Raw genomic sequence first — 15,056 nt, 5'->3', positions numbered from 1 at the left:
AGCGGGGACGGGCCCGGGCCGCCCGGGGGGCTCCTCAACCGCTTCGTGCAGCTGCCGCGCAGGCCCCAGCTCGCAGGTGGGTCCCGGCGGCGCGGGGCGGGGCCCTCCCCCAGCAGGGCGCATGCGCACTTGCCCCCCAAACGCGGCCTCTCCGTGTCCCACACGACGGCGCACGCGCGCTCCCCCCTCCCATAGGGGGCGCACTCCCTCTGCCCACGGTGGCGCATGCGCACTCCACCACTCGCCCTGTGCTGCAGGAGGTGAGCACCTCTCCCACTAGAGGGCGCATGCGCATTTCATCCCCTTGGGTGCTGTCCTCCAGTGTTGTGCATGCGCACTCTGGCCTTTGCTAGGGATTTTTTGGGGGGAGGCACACGTGCTCTTTGCTTCCCCCCACCCCCCAGGGGGCACCTCAGCTCCTTCCATGAGGGTGGGGGCTCCTGGATAACCCCCCTTAATGGCGCACACCATCCCCTGAGGAGGATCCTGGATCTCCCCGCTCCCCCATGAGGCTTATCAGCTCCTGCAAGTGGGGTGGTCCTTGGAATTTCCACCCCCCCACTGGGGCAGCCCAGTTGCTGGGAGTGGAGGTCCTGGACCCCCTCATGTGAGCAGGTGATGCCCCTGCTGCATCCCCAGCATGGGGGGAGGTGCTGGTTGCGGAGGGGCATCACCTGTGGGGTTCTGCCCTGCCCCTGCTGCTTGCAGGCACCACCCTGGAGGTACCAGGGATGTGCTCCAGGGCCTGTGAGCCCAGGCGGGTAGAGCCGTGGCAACGTCCTGAGCCTGGGCCCTGTGGGTTGTGCTGCAGGCGCCCGACCAGCAGGATCCTGGGGGAGACGAGGGGCTACAAACAACACCCCCCCCCCAGGATGCAGCACCTTATAGGGCAAGACCAACGAGGCTCCTTTGTCCTTCAGCTGATGCCAAGACCCAGGCTAATGCGAAGCTGCCACGGGCAGAGCTAGGATTTGGAAAAAGGCAGTGCAGACAGTGTGTCCCATGGCTGTCTAGAACACAAGACCTAGTTTCTCTTTCATTAGAGGAAAAATATAAGTGTTATTCATAGGCTGGGGGGGCAGTGCTTTTATCATACAGTTGAAGATCAAAGCAAAACCGCAATAACTATTGGAATGTGTGCCAATTTACTAGAGTAGCTATTAATTAAAAAAACCCACGCACACCAGGCACGATAAGAGTAAAAAAAGTTGTGCTGTCAGTCCCCTAGTCATTACAGTTAAATGCACATCTCATAAAACAGAATCTAGCCTTCTTGAGTGTGGTGACCATGCCTCCTCCAATACTTCACTGTCGGTCATTTCTACGCCTCGAGTTAATTTGACTATACCTGATTTGAGGGTTTTTAGTGAGAGCCAAAGACAGGCTGCAGGGCTGTGAAACAGAAGAGAGGCATTCCTGGGAATGGCCAACAAACAGCTACCTTGCAGAGGAAAGGATAGTTTGAATAGTGGAACATCAAGCCCATGGAGAGAGGACAGATTAGCAGGAATGGGGGATGTGGGGGATGACAATGAGACCTGAAGTCAAGTGACTCCCTCCCTGCTGCCTAACTAGAAGTGCTGCTGCCCCTCCTAGGCAGTTAGGTCTAAAGTCTGGTTGGAGCAGGAATCAAAGTGGGGTGCAGCCACACCACTGCACCCCCTGGATCTGCTCCTTGGAGCCACTAAATGATTGTAAGAGACTTTCCTTCCTCCTCCCTCCTCTGGAGGCTTCCCCTATATTTTTTATAAAGGAGATTTGCCATCTTTCCACCATTCCTTAACAAGGCCCCCTGCTGCGCAGCCGTGCAGTGCTAGCTTTATCCTTTCTTTTCCAAATGCCAAGTCAGCTCTATCTGATGGCTGGCAGTACGCCCTCCTGGCGCGTTTCTGCTGGGCCCATTAATTGTTGTTGATGTTGAAGTTAAGCTTTTATAAATGCCTGATGAAAACCTGAAAGTAAGCTGCTGGATTTTCTCTCCTAGAGCCTGTGGAAAGACTGGCTAGGTGACTGAGGGCTGTGCCCTCTCCCAGTTTGCTCAATGCCATCTTACCTTTGGAGGCATGTAATGATAATACATGTGGGGCTGTTTTGTTGTTGCGTGGGCTTGCAGAAATATCTGGTGATTTTAGGTGCAGTCTGAGTAGGTTACTATAATGTTTTGCAGCCTAGCGTGTCTGGTATGTCACTATTGCTTGGGGTGCTTCCCCATACACCTAGCTGGTTCTCTTCCTCTCTGCCCTTAAATTCCACCCCCCTCCCAGTACAGTTGTCCTGGCTTCTTTCCAAAGAGTGCAATATAATCCTTTTTTATTTTTTGTGCTGCAATCCTTGATATGAAACCCTGCCAAAGGGTTCTTAGCACTGTTTGGGACCTCGTGTGTTTGCTAGAGGTCCCAAACTCTTCTTCACTCTCGGGGAACCCCTGTGCTACTTCCAGAAGTCATTGAGGGTTTTCCTTTTTATTTTCCTCTGGTAAACTGCAAGATATGAGATTAAGATGACAAAGTTGAATACTTGGCATGGTTCTTTTCCTCCTCTTACCACCAATTATAATCCCTTCTGCCATTCCTGATATGATCATGGTAAACTGAATTAATTTCTCCCTGTCATAGAGGTGATTAGCCATGTTCATAGAATCATAGAAATGAGGGGCTGGAAGGGACCTCGAAAGATCATAGAGTCCAACCCCACTGCTCTGATGATTCCAGCAAGGCGTCTGTCCAGTCTCCTCCTGAAGATTTCCAAGGTTGGAGACTGCACCACCTGCTTGGTATGTCTATTGCAGATTTGGGTCACCCTTGCTGTAAAGAAGTTCTTCCTTGCATCCAACCTGAAACCATCCTCTCAGTGTATGGCCATTGCTCCTTGTCCTCTCCTGGGCTGCCCTAGTGAACAGTTTTTTTCCCAGCTCCCAATATCCACCCTTTACATATTTACAGATAGCCACTAAGTCCCCGCTTGGTCTTCTCTTCCCCAGGCTGAACAGTCCCAGATCCCTTAGTCTTGCCTCATAAGGGTTTGCCTCTAGGCCCTTAATAATTTTCGTGGCCCCTCTCTGCACCCTTTCAAGATTCTCCACGTCTTTTTTTTGAAGTGCAGTGCCCAGAACTGGACACAGTACTGCAGCTGGGGTCTCACCAACGCTGAGCAGAGAGGAAGTATCACCTCCTTAACCCTGCTCGCAATGCATCGGCTAATGCATCCCAGTGTGCTTAGCTCTGGTGACTACAGCATTGCGCTGGCGGGTTATGTTCATCCTGTGATCAACCATAACCCCCAGATCCCTTTCAGCCACTGTGCTGGCCAGGACATCTGCTCCTAACCTGTATTCATGTCGCTGGTTGCTTCTCCCCAGATGAAGCATGTTAGTCTGAACTCAGGAAGAAGGTAGGGCAGAGTGGCACCTCGGAGACTAACTAGTTATCTGACTAACTGTCTCACTGACAGTTTCTTCCCATGGAAAATGGAATAATATTCTTTCTTGACATCATCTTGCATAGGTACTACTTCAAGCCTTCTCCGACCAAAATAACTTGTTCAGTGAGGAAAAGAAGTCTTTGATGTAACATGCACTGAAACTTAAAATGACTTGCGGGCAGGGGAATATATAATTTAAAAAAATAGACAAGCTGTTCAAGGATCTCTTGCCAGATTCAGGCCTATGTCCTCACATTAAGAAAGCAAATGTTTCAGTCAGTATGGGAATAGTAAAAAGTTGCATTGATGGCTTTAACAAGGAAAGGTGTCTTGGGGGAGGAATGATAAACTTCATATTTTTTTTGCTGTGTTGTGATGTACAAAGAAGAGCAGAGGGCTTCTGGCATGAGCTTGAGGAGGATAAGCTTTAGCACAGCGATTCTCAACCAGGGTTCCAGCACCTGGGGGATACTGAGAGATCCTTTTAAGGGTACACAGTATTAGTGCTGGTGGGTGTGCAAACATCTACCCATGATTCACAAGATAAACCCAGAGGTTTCAAACAGGAATCCAGTGTCACAAACACTTTGACCTGTTGTGGTCTCTTTCAGAGCAATTCTTCTGTAGCAAAGAACTTATTTTTCTGTAGTCGTGAAAGCTCAGAGACAGCATTTTCTGAAGGGTGCCTTGAGCCTGAGTTTAAGGAGATGGAAAACCATTGCTTTAGCAGCATCAAGGATGTTGAGGTTTGGCAGTGGCAGTGACATTCTCCCCTGTGTCCAGTGATTTCTTGGCTGGGTTTTGGGGAGCGTGAGTTCTTGCATCTAAACTGCTTGGGTATAGGAATAGATCTCAAACTGACGCTTCCATTTGTGCTTTCATTGGGCTTTGGAGGTGAATGGAAATTAATGTACCAGACACTTAAATGGTCTAACCTAAAATTATCTTCCCCTCTCCATTGCTCAGCTCTCATTCTCTTGTGATGTCATTCTGCTAATTTATTGGTCACGGTAGCCTTCCAGGGCAGACGAGAGCTGAATTTCTAATAGGTTGACAACCCCCCCCCCCCAAAACAAACAAACAAACAAAACCAACCAAACAAAAACCCTCAAAAGAAACAATAAGCCAGAATATTTTCACAATCTTTCATGGCTTCTTTCTGTGCCAAAAGGAAAATTGGGTTTATAATCCCATCCCTGTTTGCATGATAGGTTTAACATTCACTATACAAATTGTTTGACTCTCTACAAATTCTAACTTAGTCCTGCGTATTTTTGGTATGTTTATTTCGGGGTACTGTTTTGTGACAGTATGCAAGCAAGCAGTGTCCTTTCTTATTCACTGTTTCTTGCTTTTCTTTTTCTTTATTTTTTTGCAGGTGGATTGGGGCTGTGTAATTTATTCTATGCATGTTTTAAAATGTAGACAGTATTGCATGTCTAATAATAAAATAAAACCTATGGGATGAACTTCTGAGCTGGAAGTTCTCCTCGCTCCCGCGCTGCTATCTGAAAGCTGCAGTTTGGACAAAAAAGAGACTTTTGTTCCAAATACTGTATTGGGAAGCTTTTTGTGTGTGGCTATTGCCAAGCCAAATAGTTTGTCAGCCTTATTTTGACAGGTTTTGTTTAGTCTGGACATTAGGATATTGTCCTCTACGTAACTATAATCTTGTCATTGTTCTGCTCATCATGTGAAGTTCCTGCATATATGTTTTTTAAAACTGCGGTACTAAGATAGCTGGTTGTGATGGAAGGCGTGGAAAATGAAGACCTTTGGGAAGCAGACTGAATAGGCTTATTTCTGTGGTCTAGAGCAGTGGTCTCCAAACTTTTTTTTGATTGTGCACCCCTATCAGTAAAAAAAATTTTTGAGCATGCACCCCCAATATATGTATATTTATATAAATAGAAGTTCTAATATTTTCTTCCTGCACCCCAGTGGATCATCTTGCGCACCCCCTGGGGTGCGTGCACCCCACTTTGGAGACCACTGGTCTAGAGAGGCAAAATTCAAAGATCTGCTGATCAGATACGACAGTGGTTGACACCTTACACATGCTGCGGACAGAGGAGACCATTCAATGATGTGAAAGGGAGTGGGTGGAGAACAGAGCTGAGGTTTAGGCCATGTTCGAGATCCCACTGTGAGCATTTCTGGATCCCTTGTAATGAATTTGAACTAACAGTTTCAAACAGATGTTGTCTGTGTACTGTTGAAGAAATTGTCCTAGCTAGTTACGTCAACCCCAACTTCTGGGGTCTTTCTTCCCCTGTAGCTGGGGTTGTGGGGGAGCTGAAGCTTTGGTCTAAGCCTCTGAAACAGTCCCCTTGCAAAGACTGTAGTGAAGTCCTTCAGCATGGGGAGGAAGCGAACCTGGCATTGCAAGCGCTGAGAAATGGGGTGGGGAAAGAAAGGAATAATGAGGGCATCTTTATATAACATAGAGAACCCAAAAAGAAGAAACAGGTGGAAGTGTCATCCCCGGGGCCTCTCCTGGCCAGATCCGGACAGCTCTGCCACACTCCAGAAATAACCAAATCCTGTTCCACTGCAGGGGGTTGATTTTTAAATGATCCTGTTGAGGCTTCTTCCAGTCCAGATGACTTTTGAGACTTGTGTGCAATTTGGACAGGATTTCTGGTTGTGCTTAGAAATGGCTTATTAACCACATGGAATGTAATTGCAAAACTGCATTCAGGTTGTCCTGAAACCTACCCAGAGCCAGACACAAGCATGGGCTGCCCCGGGGCCTGGACAGAAAGGGGACCCGACAATGATGATTTTTTTTTTCCATTGTCCGATTATCATTATTTCACTGGCAAAGGGGGGCCCGATACTAAACATTTGCCCAGGGCTGCCAGGAGCCTAGGTAGAGTCCCAAACCTATCTGCATGGGCCCCACCGTGGCACATTTTCAAGTCCCCTTAATGGTCCGTATTCCTTGTTATCTTAGATTCAGCTGGAGATAAATGGTTATAGAGGATGAAATGGGGCTGCTGGAAAGGTTTGCGAGATGTGAAATGCTTTCTAGGCTTGACATTCAGTGTGAACGCTCCCTATTGTCAGTACATGCACCCTTCCAGCGCTATCCAGCAGCCTGTTTTTAAATTCTGGTGCTCTGTTTTGTCAGAGTTGTCCTATTGTAGACTGGCAAGATGTGAACCCCACTTTTATTTCATTGCCAGCACTGAACGCTTGAACTGGAATAGAGCCTGGCTATTGATCCCTTTCAGGTCAGTTCAAATGCGTGGGAATCTCCATTCCATCCAACTGAGGAGGAAACATTGCTGGCTTTGTTCAAAGCTCTCAAAATGGTTTCATTCACCAAATACAGTTTCAGGAGCCCACGCCTGTGGCTTCTCCATTGGAGGGCTGCATTTCCAGGCTTTTGTTTCATCGCAGTTTTCTTGGTTTGCCTAAGAAACCTTTCATTTCCCAGTAGTGACAAAGAAAGGATAGACACTGGTGTAAATGAATGCTACAGGGCAGCACCTGAACTTCAGAAACTTGTAACAAGTTTTACACCACTGGGCCCATTTCTTACATTGCTTTGCATCAGGACTGTACCTGACAGACCTAGGTGAACTTTTATTATCAGCCCTCCCTTTGCCAGAGATAATGATAATGTAATTGGACAATAGAAAATGATTACCACTTTTGAGCCCCCTTTCTTTTTGGGCCCCGGGTGACTGCCCGGTTCACCCGTGCCTGTGTGTGGCTCCACTTTGCATTGCTTGTTTGGGACAAACATCCAGCAGAAATTAAAACACAGCTGTTTCCCTGTGCATGGTGATGTCTGATAGCAGTCATCAAGATAACACATTGCATAACTACCTCTTTGTTATCCTGGTTGAACAAGCCACTCAGTAGAGCGGGGCTAGATTACATGGGGCTGGACAGCTGGTTAGGAAATGGTTTATTCATTTCATCAGCTGTAAAAGTTTTAGATGCCTGTCATGATCTTTTAATGAGTACCAAGACCACAGGAACTTTATGTACCTTCTACTCATTTCTGAAGAGGGTTTTTTTTTTCTTTCTATTTATAATTTGGCAGTAATTAATCACAGGTCTCTGAACTGTGCATAGGCACTTATTTTCCAGTAACTTTCCAGGGTTCTCCATATTTTGGGTGCCATCCTCCCTTCTCAAGCATTTTGAGGCTTGAAAAACTGGCAGAGAATAGCAAGCTGCGCTCATGCGCTTAATATCTAGGTAGGGTCACTATTTGAAGAACACGGATATCTGAGCTCATTCTCCTTGAGAATTAAAGACAAGGGCAGCTTATGCTGCATAGATTTTTAAATCAAGTACTGTCCTTAACTTGTCTCATCTGGTTCTAGTAGAGCTTTTCATCTGAATCGGCTGGCCGGTGGTGGGGTATAGGCTAAAACTTGTCAGCTGCTGAGTTTATCAGTGTAGCATAGATGAGGCCCAGTGTCACATACATGCCTGTCTCTTGGTGTACTCCCAACAGTTTCCCCCCAGTTGCCCAGAAAAGGCAGAGTTCCCCCAGCTTAACAGGGAGGCTTTTGTTCAGCAGCTCTGCTTGCTGCAGTACTGAGGGCTCTAGGTTTTGCCACCTAGAAGTGTAGCACCACAAGAGTAAATGCACATTCACTGTGGGTGCAGGAGGTGGAGAATTGCATTGTAGGATGGCTGCTTTGTCTGGAACTAGGCCAACTTGAGTCAAGACAGCTGTGAAGCCAGGCACTCTGAAGGAGCCTATTGCCTTGGAGTTGCATCTCTTGGGAAAGATCTTTCACAGCCACTAGGTCAGGGGTGGGCAAAATGCAACTCGGGGGCCGGATGTGGCCCACCAGGCCATTCTGTCTGGCCCGCAGGGCCCCTAAAAAATTTAGAAAATTTATATTAATCTGCCCTGGGGTGCCTATCATGCGGCCCTCAATGGCTTGCCAAAACTCAGTAAGTAGCCCCCCGCCCAAAATAATTGCCCACCCCTGCACTAGGTGCTAACCACTGTTGGACTGGAAAATATCCCTACCTTGCCTCCCCTCCCAACAGTTCTTAGAGGCTGCAGCCAACTCGCGTTTCCTATATTCTTTTCATTTTGCACATTGGATTGTCTGAAACACGCATGCGATTGACAAAGCGAGCCACACATACGTGTCTGTGTCTAGTACAGAGAACAGTGATTCTCAGTCGGGGTATCATGGCACCCTGGGGTGCCTTGAGATCCTTTTAAGGGTGTTGCAGGATGCCATACCATGTTGGCTGTTAGGTGTGCAAATGCGATTCACAAGAGGATGTGTCTAGAAGAGTGTGCATATGTGGGATGCAGTGCTGCAGATCTGTCTGCGGCACCGCAAGCTGCATGTGCTGCACATGCAGGTGTTCACCTTGCTGCTGTTTTGCAGCGGGAGATCCTGGTGTAAAGAAAGCCTGAAAAAGGGAGGGTGGCGCACATGGCGGCAGTATGTGCCACACAAAACCAAACCTGGCCAGGCTTTGTGCGCTGCTGCAGCCCTGACAGGCCCCCAGGTATGGCTGCTGGGGCCACCCAGGTGCTAGCCCCAGCCTCCCTTACCCCACATGGGGCAACTTGCTGCATGCCAGAGCATGTGTGCACGGGCATTTCCCAGGGACAAGTGGCAGGGGCATAACTATGTGCCGCTGCTATTTGTCCTTGGGGTGACGCAAGTGTCCACTCTCACCTGGATGCACCCAGAGATTTCAAATAGTGTCAAAAACGTTCTGACCTGATGTGTCTTTCTGAGTTCTTGGCAACAGAAAAATTGCTCTATTCTCAGTAGTCAAAAAACAAGTGAAAAAAGCTGGCATTTTCTGAGAGGGGTCTTGAGTCTAATGAGGGATCTAAAGTCTAAGGGGTCTTGAGTCTAAAAAGGTTGGGGACTAATGGGGGACACCTAAGAACTGGGTTTCCAGTTTCGGAAGATGCTTCTGTACCGGTGCTTTCAAGGTCTGTGGATGAGTATCATACCCCCCAAAGGAGTGTAAGGTAAACTCAAATGCACACTGCAATCCAAAGTGATATGATCCTATGCTGGGGAAAACTTTATTGCTTTAAACCTGGGGAAAATAAAAATGGATCTCCTTTAAATCTGTCCTTTGCTGCTGTGCTCAAAAGAAAATCAGCCCCAGTTTGATTCCTCTCTCTGCTCTGAGAGCCCTCTCCAGGTCAGGTGATTTCATTTCTGTACCATTTTATTTTATTTTTTTAAATGACTGGTTTAGACTTCTCACTTAGCATGCGTTTAATGCCTGGTTTATTCCTTTTGGGTAGGCCGTGCCCCTGAACAGGACACTGAATGGATATCAGGGCTTCAATGTCAAAACGACAATATAAGCTTCTCTTTATGACAAGAAGTAAATGACAGGGCTAGAGCACCTGCCCCCAACCTTCCCCAGTCCTTGGATAATAACATACTCTGGGCAATGCTTTCTTTTCTCCCCATGAAGCTTGAGAAGTATATGTCACCAGAAAACAAAACTTTCTCTGGCTGCAAGCAGCGTGGGAGCATCCCCAGTATGTGCAAGAACCAGGTTGGGAGCCTCCGAGTTCAGGTACTTCCGAGCAAGCAACCTCCGTTACTGCTGCTTCAGTTGTTGGCTTGGACGGCAGTTCCTGTCCTACGTATAAATCAGGGTGCCAGCATTTTGACCCTGGCATTGAGAGAGAGGACAATAAAAGGGGAAATGCCTTTGTTTGCTGCTGCTCTTGAAGTTTTCTTTGCTGCAGTTTTTCCTGGCCTGCATTTGGTGGTTGAGTCGGGAGCTTTGCATCTTGAAGTTTAGTCCGGTTTGAAGGGAAAATTACAGAGATCACTTGAAGCGCGAGGGAGGAAATCCAGCCAGTTTCTCATTGTGGCTGCGCATCGCGGCAAAGGGTCTCAATTAGTCCCAACTTGGAAGCCTTCAGCAGTTTGTCCATGTGGCAGCGTCTCGGCATCGGCTTGCCTGTCTGGCCTCTGATCCTTTGAAAGCTAGTTGCTTTTATTTTATTAAAGAAAATAATATTTTTATTTGTATTTATTTTATTTGATGCTTTTATTTAAGCAAAACAAAACTTGCTTTGGAGATTTAGGACTGGGAAGCCAAACCTGAAAAATCCCTCGAGTAGTCACAGAATTCGACCGAGCCCTGAAGTTGCAAGAGATTTCTTTTTTTTTTCTTAGTACATAAGTCCTATTCTGTCGGCAGTAGATGCAGATGTTTAAACAACTGGTTTTACTAATGTGGAGAGAGGGGAGAGTGCTGCCAAATACAAGTTTCCTGCCACACTTGGGAGTTTCTCTTTTCCTTTACTTCCAAGCTTGTGTTGCTTCCTATGATCATATTAACTGCAGCAACACTAGTAATGTGCTCAATACGAACTCCTTGCATAGTGCAGGTGCTGGAGTTAAAATCTGAAACATTAAATCAGTTATCTTCTACTGGAGTTTTAAATCTCCACTTAAAAACTTCAGGATAGACTTGCTCTCCTCTGACCAATACAAGTATTTCTAATGGCCCGTCTACAGGGAGGCACTGGAAGTTAACTAGTTAAACTACATTCAGCCCCCTGTGGATGCTCTTATATTCAGACCCAAAGTGGCCGTGATTTAATTAAGCTTCATGCTTCCAAAGTGATTTGAAGGTTAAGTGAATTAAGGTCCATTTTATCTAAACAAGGGCTTAATGCTATTTGGCTTTATAGTCGCACCTTTGTGTTGGTTTCAGAAGCGTTCCTGTATACATGAGCCCAAAGAGGGTTTGTTTCTCCCCTGCACAGCATGGTTATGCCGTGTCTTATTACAACAGGATGTGTCATTCCACCTCTTCCCAGGCGTTTGTACAAGCGCCTTCTGCTCCCGATGCAAAGAACAATCACCTAAGCAGCCTGGCCCAGAAGCGATTCCCTCTCTGAAGGCCTGGGCTTCACACACATTTGGCAGGCACTGCTAAGCAAGAATAAGAGGGGTTCTCTGTACCATAAGCTTTATCAGTTTGTACAGATGGAAATAACGGTGTTTCAACTTTGAGAGCACTGTTCTCTGTAACACAGTCACTGATGGGAACAAAAGAGGCATTAGTGACCCTCACAGCCTAAAGCCAGGAGTTACTGCACTTGGATGGGGAAGTGGTCATGTTCTTGTGGTGCCCAGAGGTCCCTGTTCAAACCAGGCATCTTATGAGACTTAGGGTTGCCATCTGTCCCGTTTCAAAAAAGAGGACACTTGTGTGGGGGTGGTATATGATTATGGGGGAGGTGGTGATGTGCCAGTGCCCTGTCTCTGCTCCTGCCATTGTCCCACACTCCCAAGCCACAGTACCCCACCGCGCATGCCTGCTGGTGCCCTTCCCCTGCTCCCTGCAGCATCTTCAGACTGCCTCATCCTTGCAAGCAAGGGCCCCGGCTCTGTTGCTGCTGGCCCAGCCATGCAGCCCCCAAAAGGGCCCCCCTCCCCTTACCCCACTGGAGGGGCAGGCACCCCCCACCGCCGCAGCCCCAGCTTCCAGGCAGCTTCCCCCCAGTGCCAGCAAGAACTGCCTTCCCTACCCGCCCCCAGTCTCCCAAGCCCTGGTTCTCCAACCTCTGCCCCCCACAGACTTGCGTGCAGCTGGCTGCTGGGGCTGCTCCCACCACCCTGCCTGGCTGCATGCTGACTACATGCATGTGTGTGGCACCCCCGGCCCCCAGTTGCCCTCCCCTCACTCTTCCCAGCCCTAAGCAGCTATTTGCTAGGGCAAGCCAGGAAGTACCGGGAAAAACTTTGATGCTGAGCAGAGCAAAATCCAAGACATTTGTTCATATTTTGAAAAACCACCCAGATGGAGACTGGAGGATCCAAAAAGAGGACATGCTTGAAAAAACCCAGACATACAGTAACTCTGATGAGAGTGGACTCTACTAACAGCTCTCTGCTGTATAGAGCTAACTAGTTTAAAGCAGCAGTGCTCAACCTTTTGGGTTGGTATGCAGGTTTGGGCCCCAGGTGGTCCTGGCTAGGCCCCATGTGCCCAGATTGGGGCTCCATGCTGGGATCAGGCCCTGTGCCTCCTTGCCTTGGCCCTGCGTGCCCCAGCCCCACACGCCTGCTCTAACATGCCTTCTGCTGGGCTGCCCACAGGTGTAGAAATTTGGGCAGTAGAGGAGTGACAACTGCTGCCAAATTATAGGACCTGTGAGAAGCCCAGTGGGTTGAAGGCTAATGGCATAGTGGGCTGCATGGGTAGGAGCATTGCCAGCAGGTCAAGGGCAGTGATTCTTCCCCTCTTTTCAGCACTGGTGAGGCCACATCTGGAGTCCTGTGTCCAGTTTTGGGCCCCCCAATGACAGAAAAGATGCGGACAAGTTGGAAAGAGTCCAGCAGAGGGCAATGAAAATGGTTAAGGGGCTGGGGAATGTGACTTGTGAGGAGAGGCTGAGGGAGCTGGGCTGATTTAGTCTGCAGAAGAGAAGACTAAGAGGGGATTTAATAGCAGCCTTCAGCCCCCTGAATTGGGGCTTGAAAGAGGATGCATCTAGACTGTTCTCAGTGATGTCAGATGACAAAACAAGGAGGAAGAGTCTCAAGTTGCAGCAAAAGATGTTTAGGTTGGATATTAAGAAGAATTTTCTCACTAGAAGGGTAGTAAAACACTGGGACAGGTCACCCAGAGAGGTGGTGGAGTCTCCATCCTTGGAGGTTTTGAAGACCCGGCTAGGCAAAGCCTTGGCTGGGATGATGCTTTAAGCAGGGGGGTGGACTAGGTCCCTGCCAACCCTCATTTTTTATGATTTTATGCAAGATGGTTCTGTGGGCTGGATCTGGCCAGCAGGCAGGTGTTGGGGCACCCCTGGTTTAAAGGCATAGGTCAATGTTGTACATAATTGTGAGGGTGGGGGAGGATGGGTAACAGTAGGGGGACTACACATCCTGGTCTGATCAGGACGGTCCCTTATTTTATAGGCCAGTCCTGGCTGGTTGGTGAAAATGCAAACAATGTTCCTGTGGGGTGCAGCCTGGTGGGCAGGTGGAGCAGCATAGTGCGCTGGGCTGCTCCGCCTGCGCCCCTGCCCTCCAGGCTCCGCCACTGCCTGCAGCAGTGCCACTGCCTGCGGGGGTAGGCAGTGCCACACGTGTCTCCGTTTTAGTTGTGATCACCCTAGTTAATGGAAACAGGAGTGCTTAGGTAGTTGGCTAGCCGTGTGTACGTGAGATTTATTTAAAGGTTAAAATCGTGAGTTCGGGTGTTGCCTGCAGCTGTTGCAGTAATTCCAGACCAGCAAGAACCTGGTTGGTAGTAACCTGGCTTTGGGCTTCCTTTTCTGTGTATGACAGCAAATATCCTCTCCAGGTTTATTAATCTTTCATAAGGGAACCAAGGTCTTGGCTTGACTTATCGATAAGGGTCAAGCCCCGTGGTTGCTTATTTATTCACGATTCCCCTTCAGTCCATTAGGTGCCTCACATAATTATCCAGGGTTAGAACTTAGACCCCAATTTGTAACCTAGCTGACATGCAGTTATTTTCTGGAGACTTTTTTAGTGGAGTAAAGTGACTGTCATCTTAGCTGCATGAAACAATAGTTTGCTGCTTACCTTTGATGTGAAAAGGAGGTCAGATTTGTTATTGAAATACCTTTCTTGCTTCTCCCACATCAAAATTCAGGTTTGTCTTACTTTTTCCAAAGAGGGGGGAAAAGACAAAGTAAGTGGACATGGGGGTGCTGGTGGGAATAGCACATCACAAATAACAGAGAAGTGAAGGAAAAGCAGTTGTCAAGCTCTTAACTTCTTTAACACCTATTTAATTTGGTGTTTGACAGACATCTAGGAGAAAAACGATTTTTGTTGCAGATTCAGTGCCCTAGACTTTCCATTTGAGGACTGAACTTTCATTTCAGTTCCTTGTCCTACAGAGAAACCTCCAGGAGAAAAGTGAGGAAGTGAAGACTATATTCCTGGTTCTTCAGAGGTTAAAAACAAATGAACTAACCCATCCCTACTCCTGTTCATCATACATTTTTTTAAAAAAAGGTATTTCCTTTTATCTTACAGTTCTGTTTTAAACATTGGATAATCTTAAACAAATTAGTCTGGCTTCGAAGGTGGTTACCTTTGAGCTACTGACATAACATTTGTCATGCACTAACCCTTGCTATAGCTAAACTGTTCTTGAAGTGCTATCTTCCAGTAGTTGTAGTCAATCATATCCACACCGTTTCCATCTCACATTTATACTTTTATCCTTGAATCAGCTACTCCATTTCAAGTGATTCTCGCTGAAACTGCTCCCTACAGTGTAGATCAGTGGGGTGGCCAACCTTTTCGGTAGGTGCGCTTCTGTTACAGGCACCTATGCCCCATGTTGGCCACCCCTGGTATAGATGATAACTGAAAAACATGAATGGATTTAAGCATCATATGCAGCCTTCCTCATCTGTCGTGCAATATGTGCACGTGTGGGCAGATAGAGCTAAAGGCTGACAGCTTCTCAGTAGTTCTTAGGTTTCTCCCCTCTCCGTTTGCTTCTTTCCACCTTGAGCGGTCACTGCTGTGCGATCACACAGACGCAACTTCCAGTGGAGTCTTAGCCGTAAGATGGTAGCGTTCCCCTATTGATTGCTGAATTGCTTGCGTGGCTGGGTTTTGCATGATTGGCATAGCTTGGTCTAGCCAGCTGGGAAC

At 47.7% G+C, this 15,056-nt stretch overlaps 1 protein-coding gene across 1 annotated transcript in view; it reads left to right on the top strand.

The window, feature by feature from the left end:
- KLHDC10 (kelch domain containing 10) overlaps positions 1-15,056 on the top strand; it is a 44,861-nt gene that overhangs the window by 5,186 nt on the left and 24,619 nt on the right. The window contains exon 2 of the mRNA XM_019509341.1: positions 3-76. Coding sequence (XP_019364886.1) covers positions 3-76 — 74 coding nt within the window. The remainder of the gene's footprint in view (positions 1-2; positions 77-15,056) is intronic.

This window comes from Gavialis gangeticus, unplaced genomic scaffold, assembly GCF_001723915.1.
Source record: "Gavialis gangeticus isolate Ggan-Ray unplaced genomic scaffold, GavGan_comp1, whole genome shotgun sequence".
NCBI classification, from domain to species: Eukaryota; Metazoa; Chordata; order Crocodylia; family Gavialidae; genus Gavialis; species Gavialis gangeticus.
The sequence above is the reverse complement of the archived record's forward strand: the minus strand, read 5'-3'. Positions and strand labels throughout refer to the sequence as shown.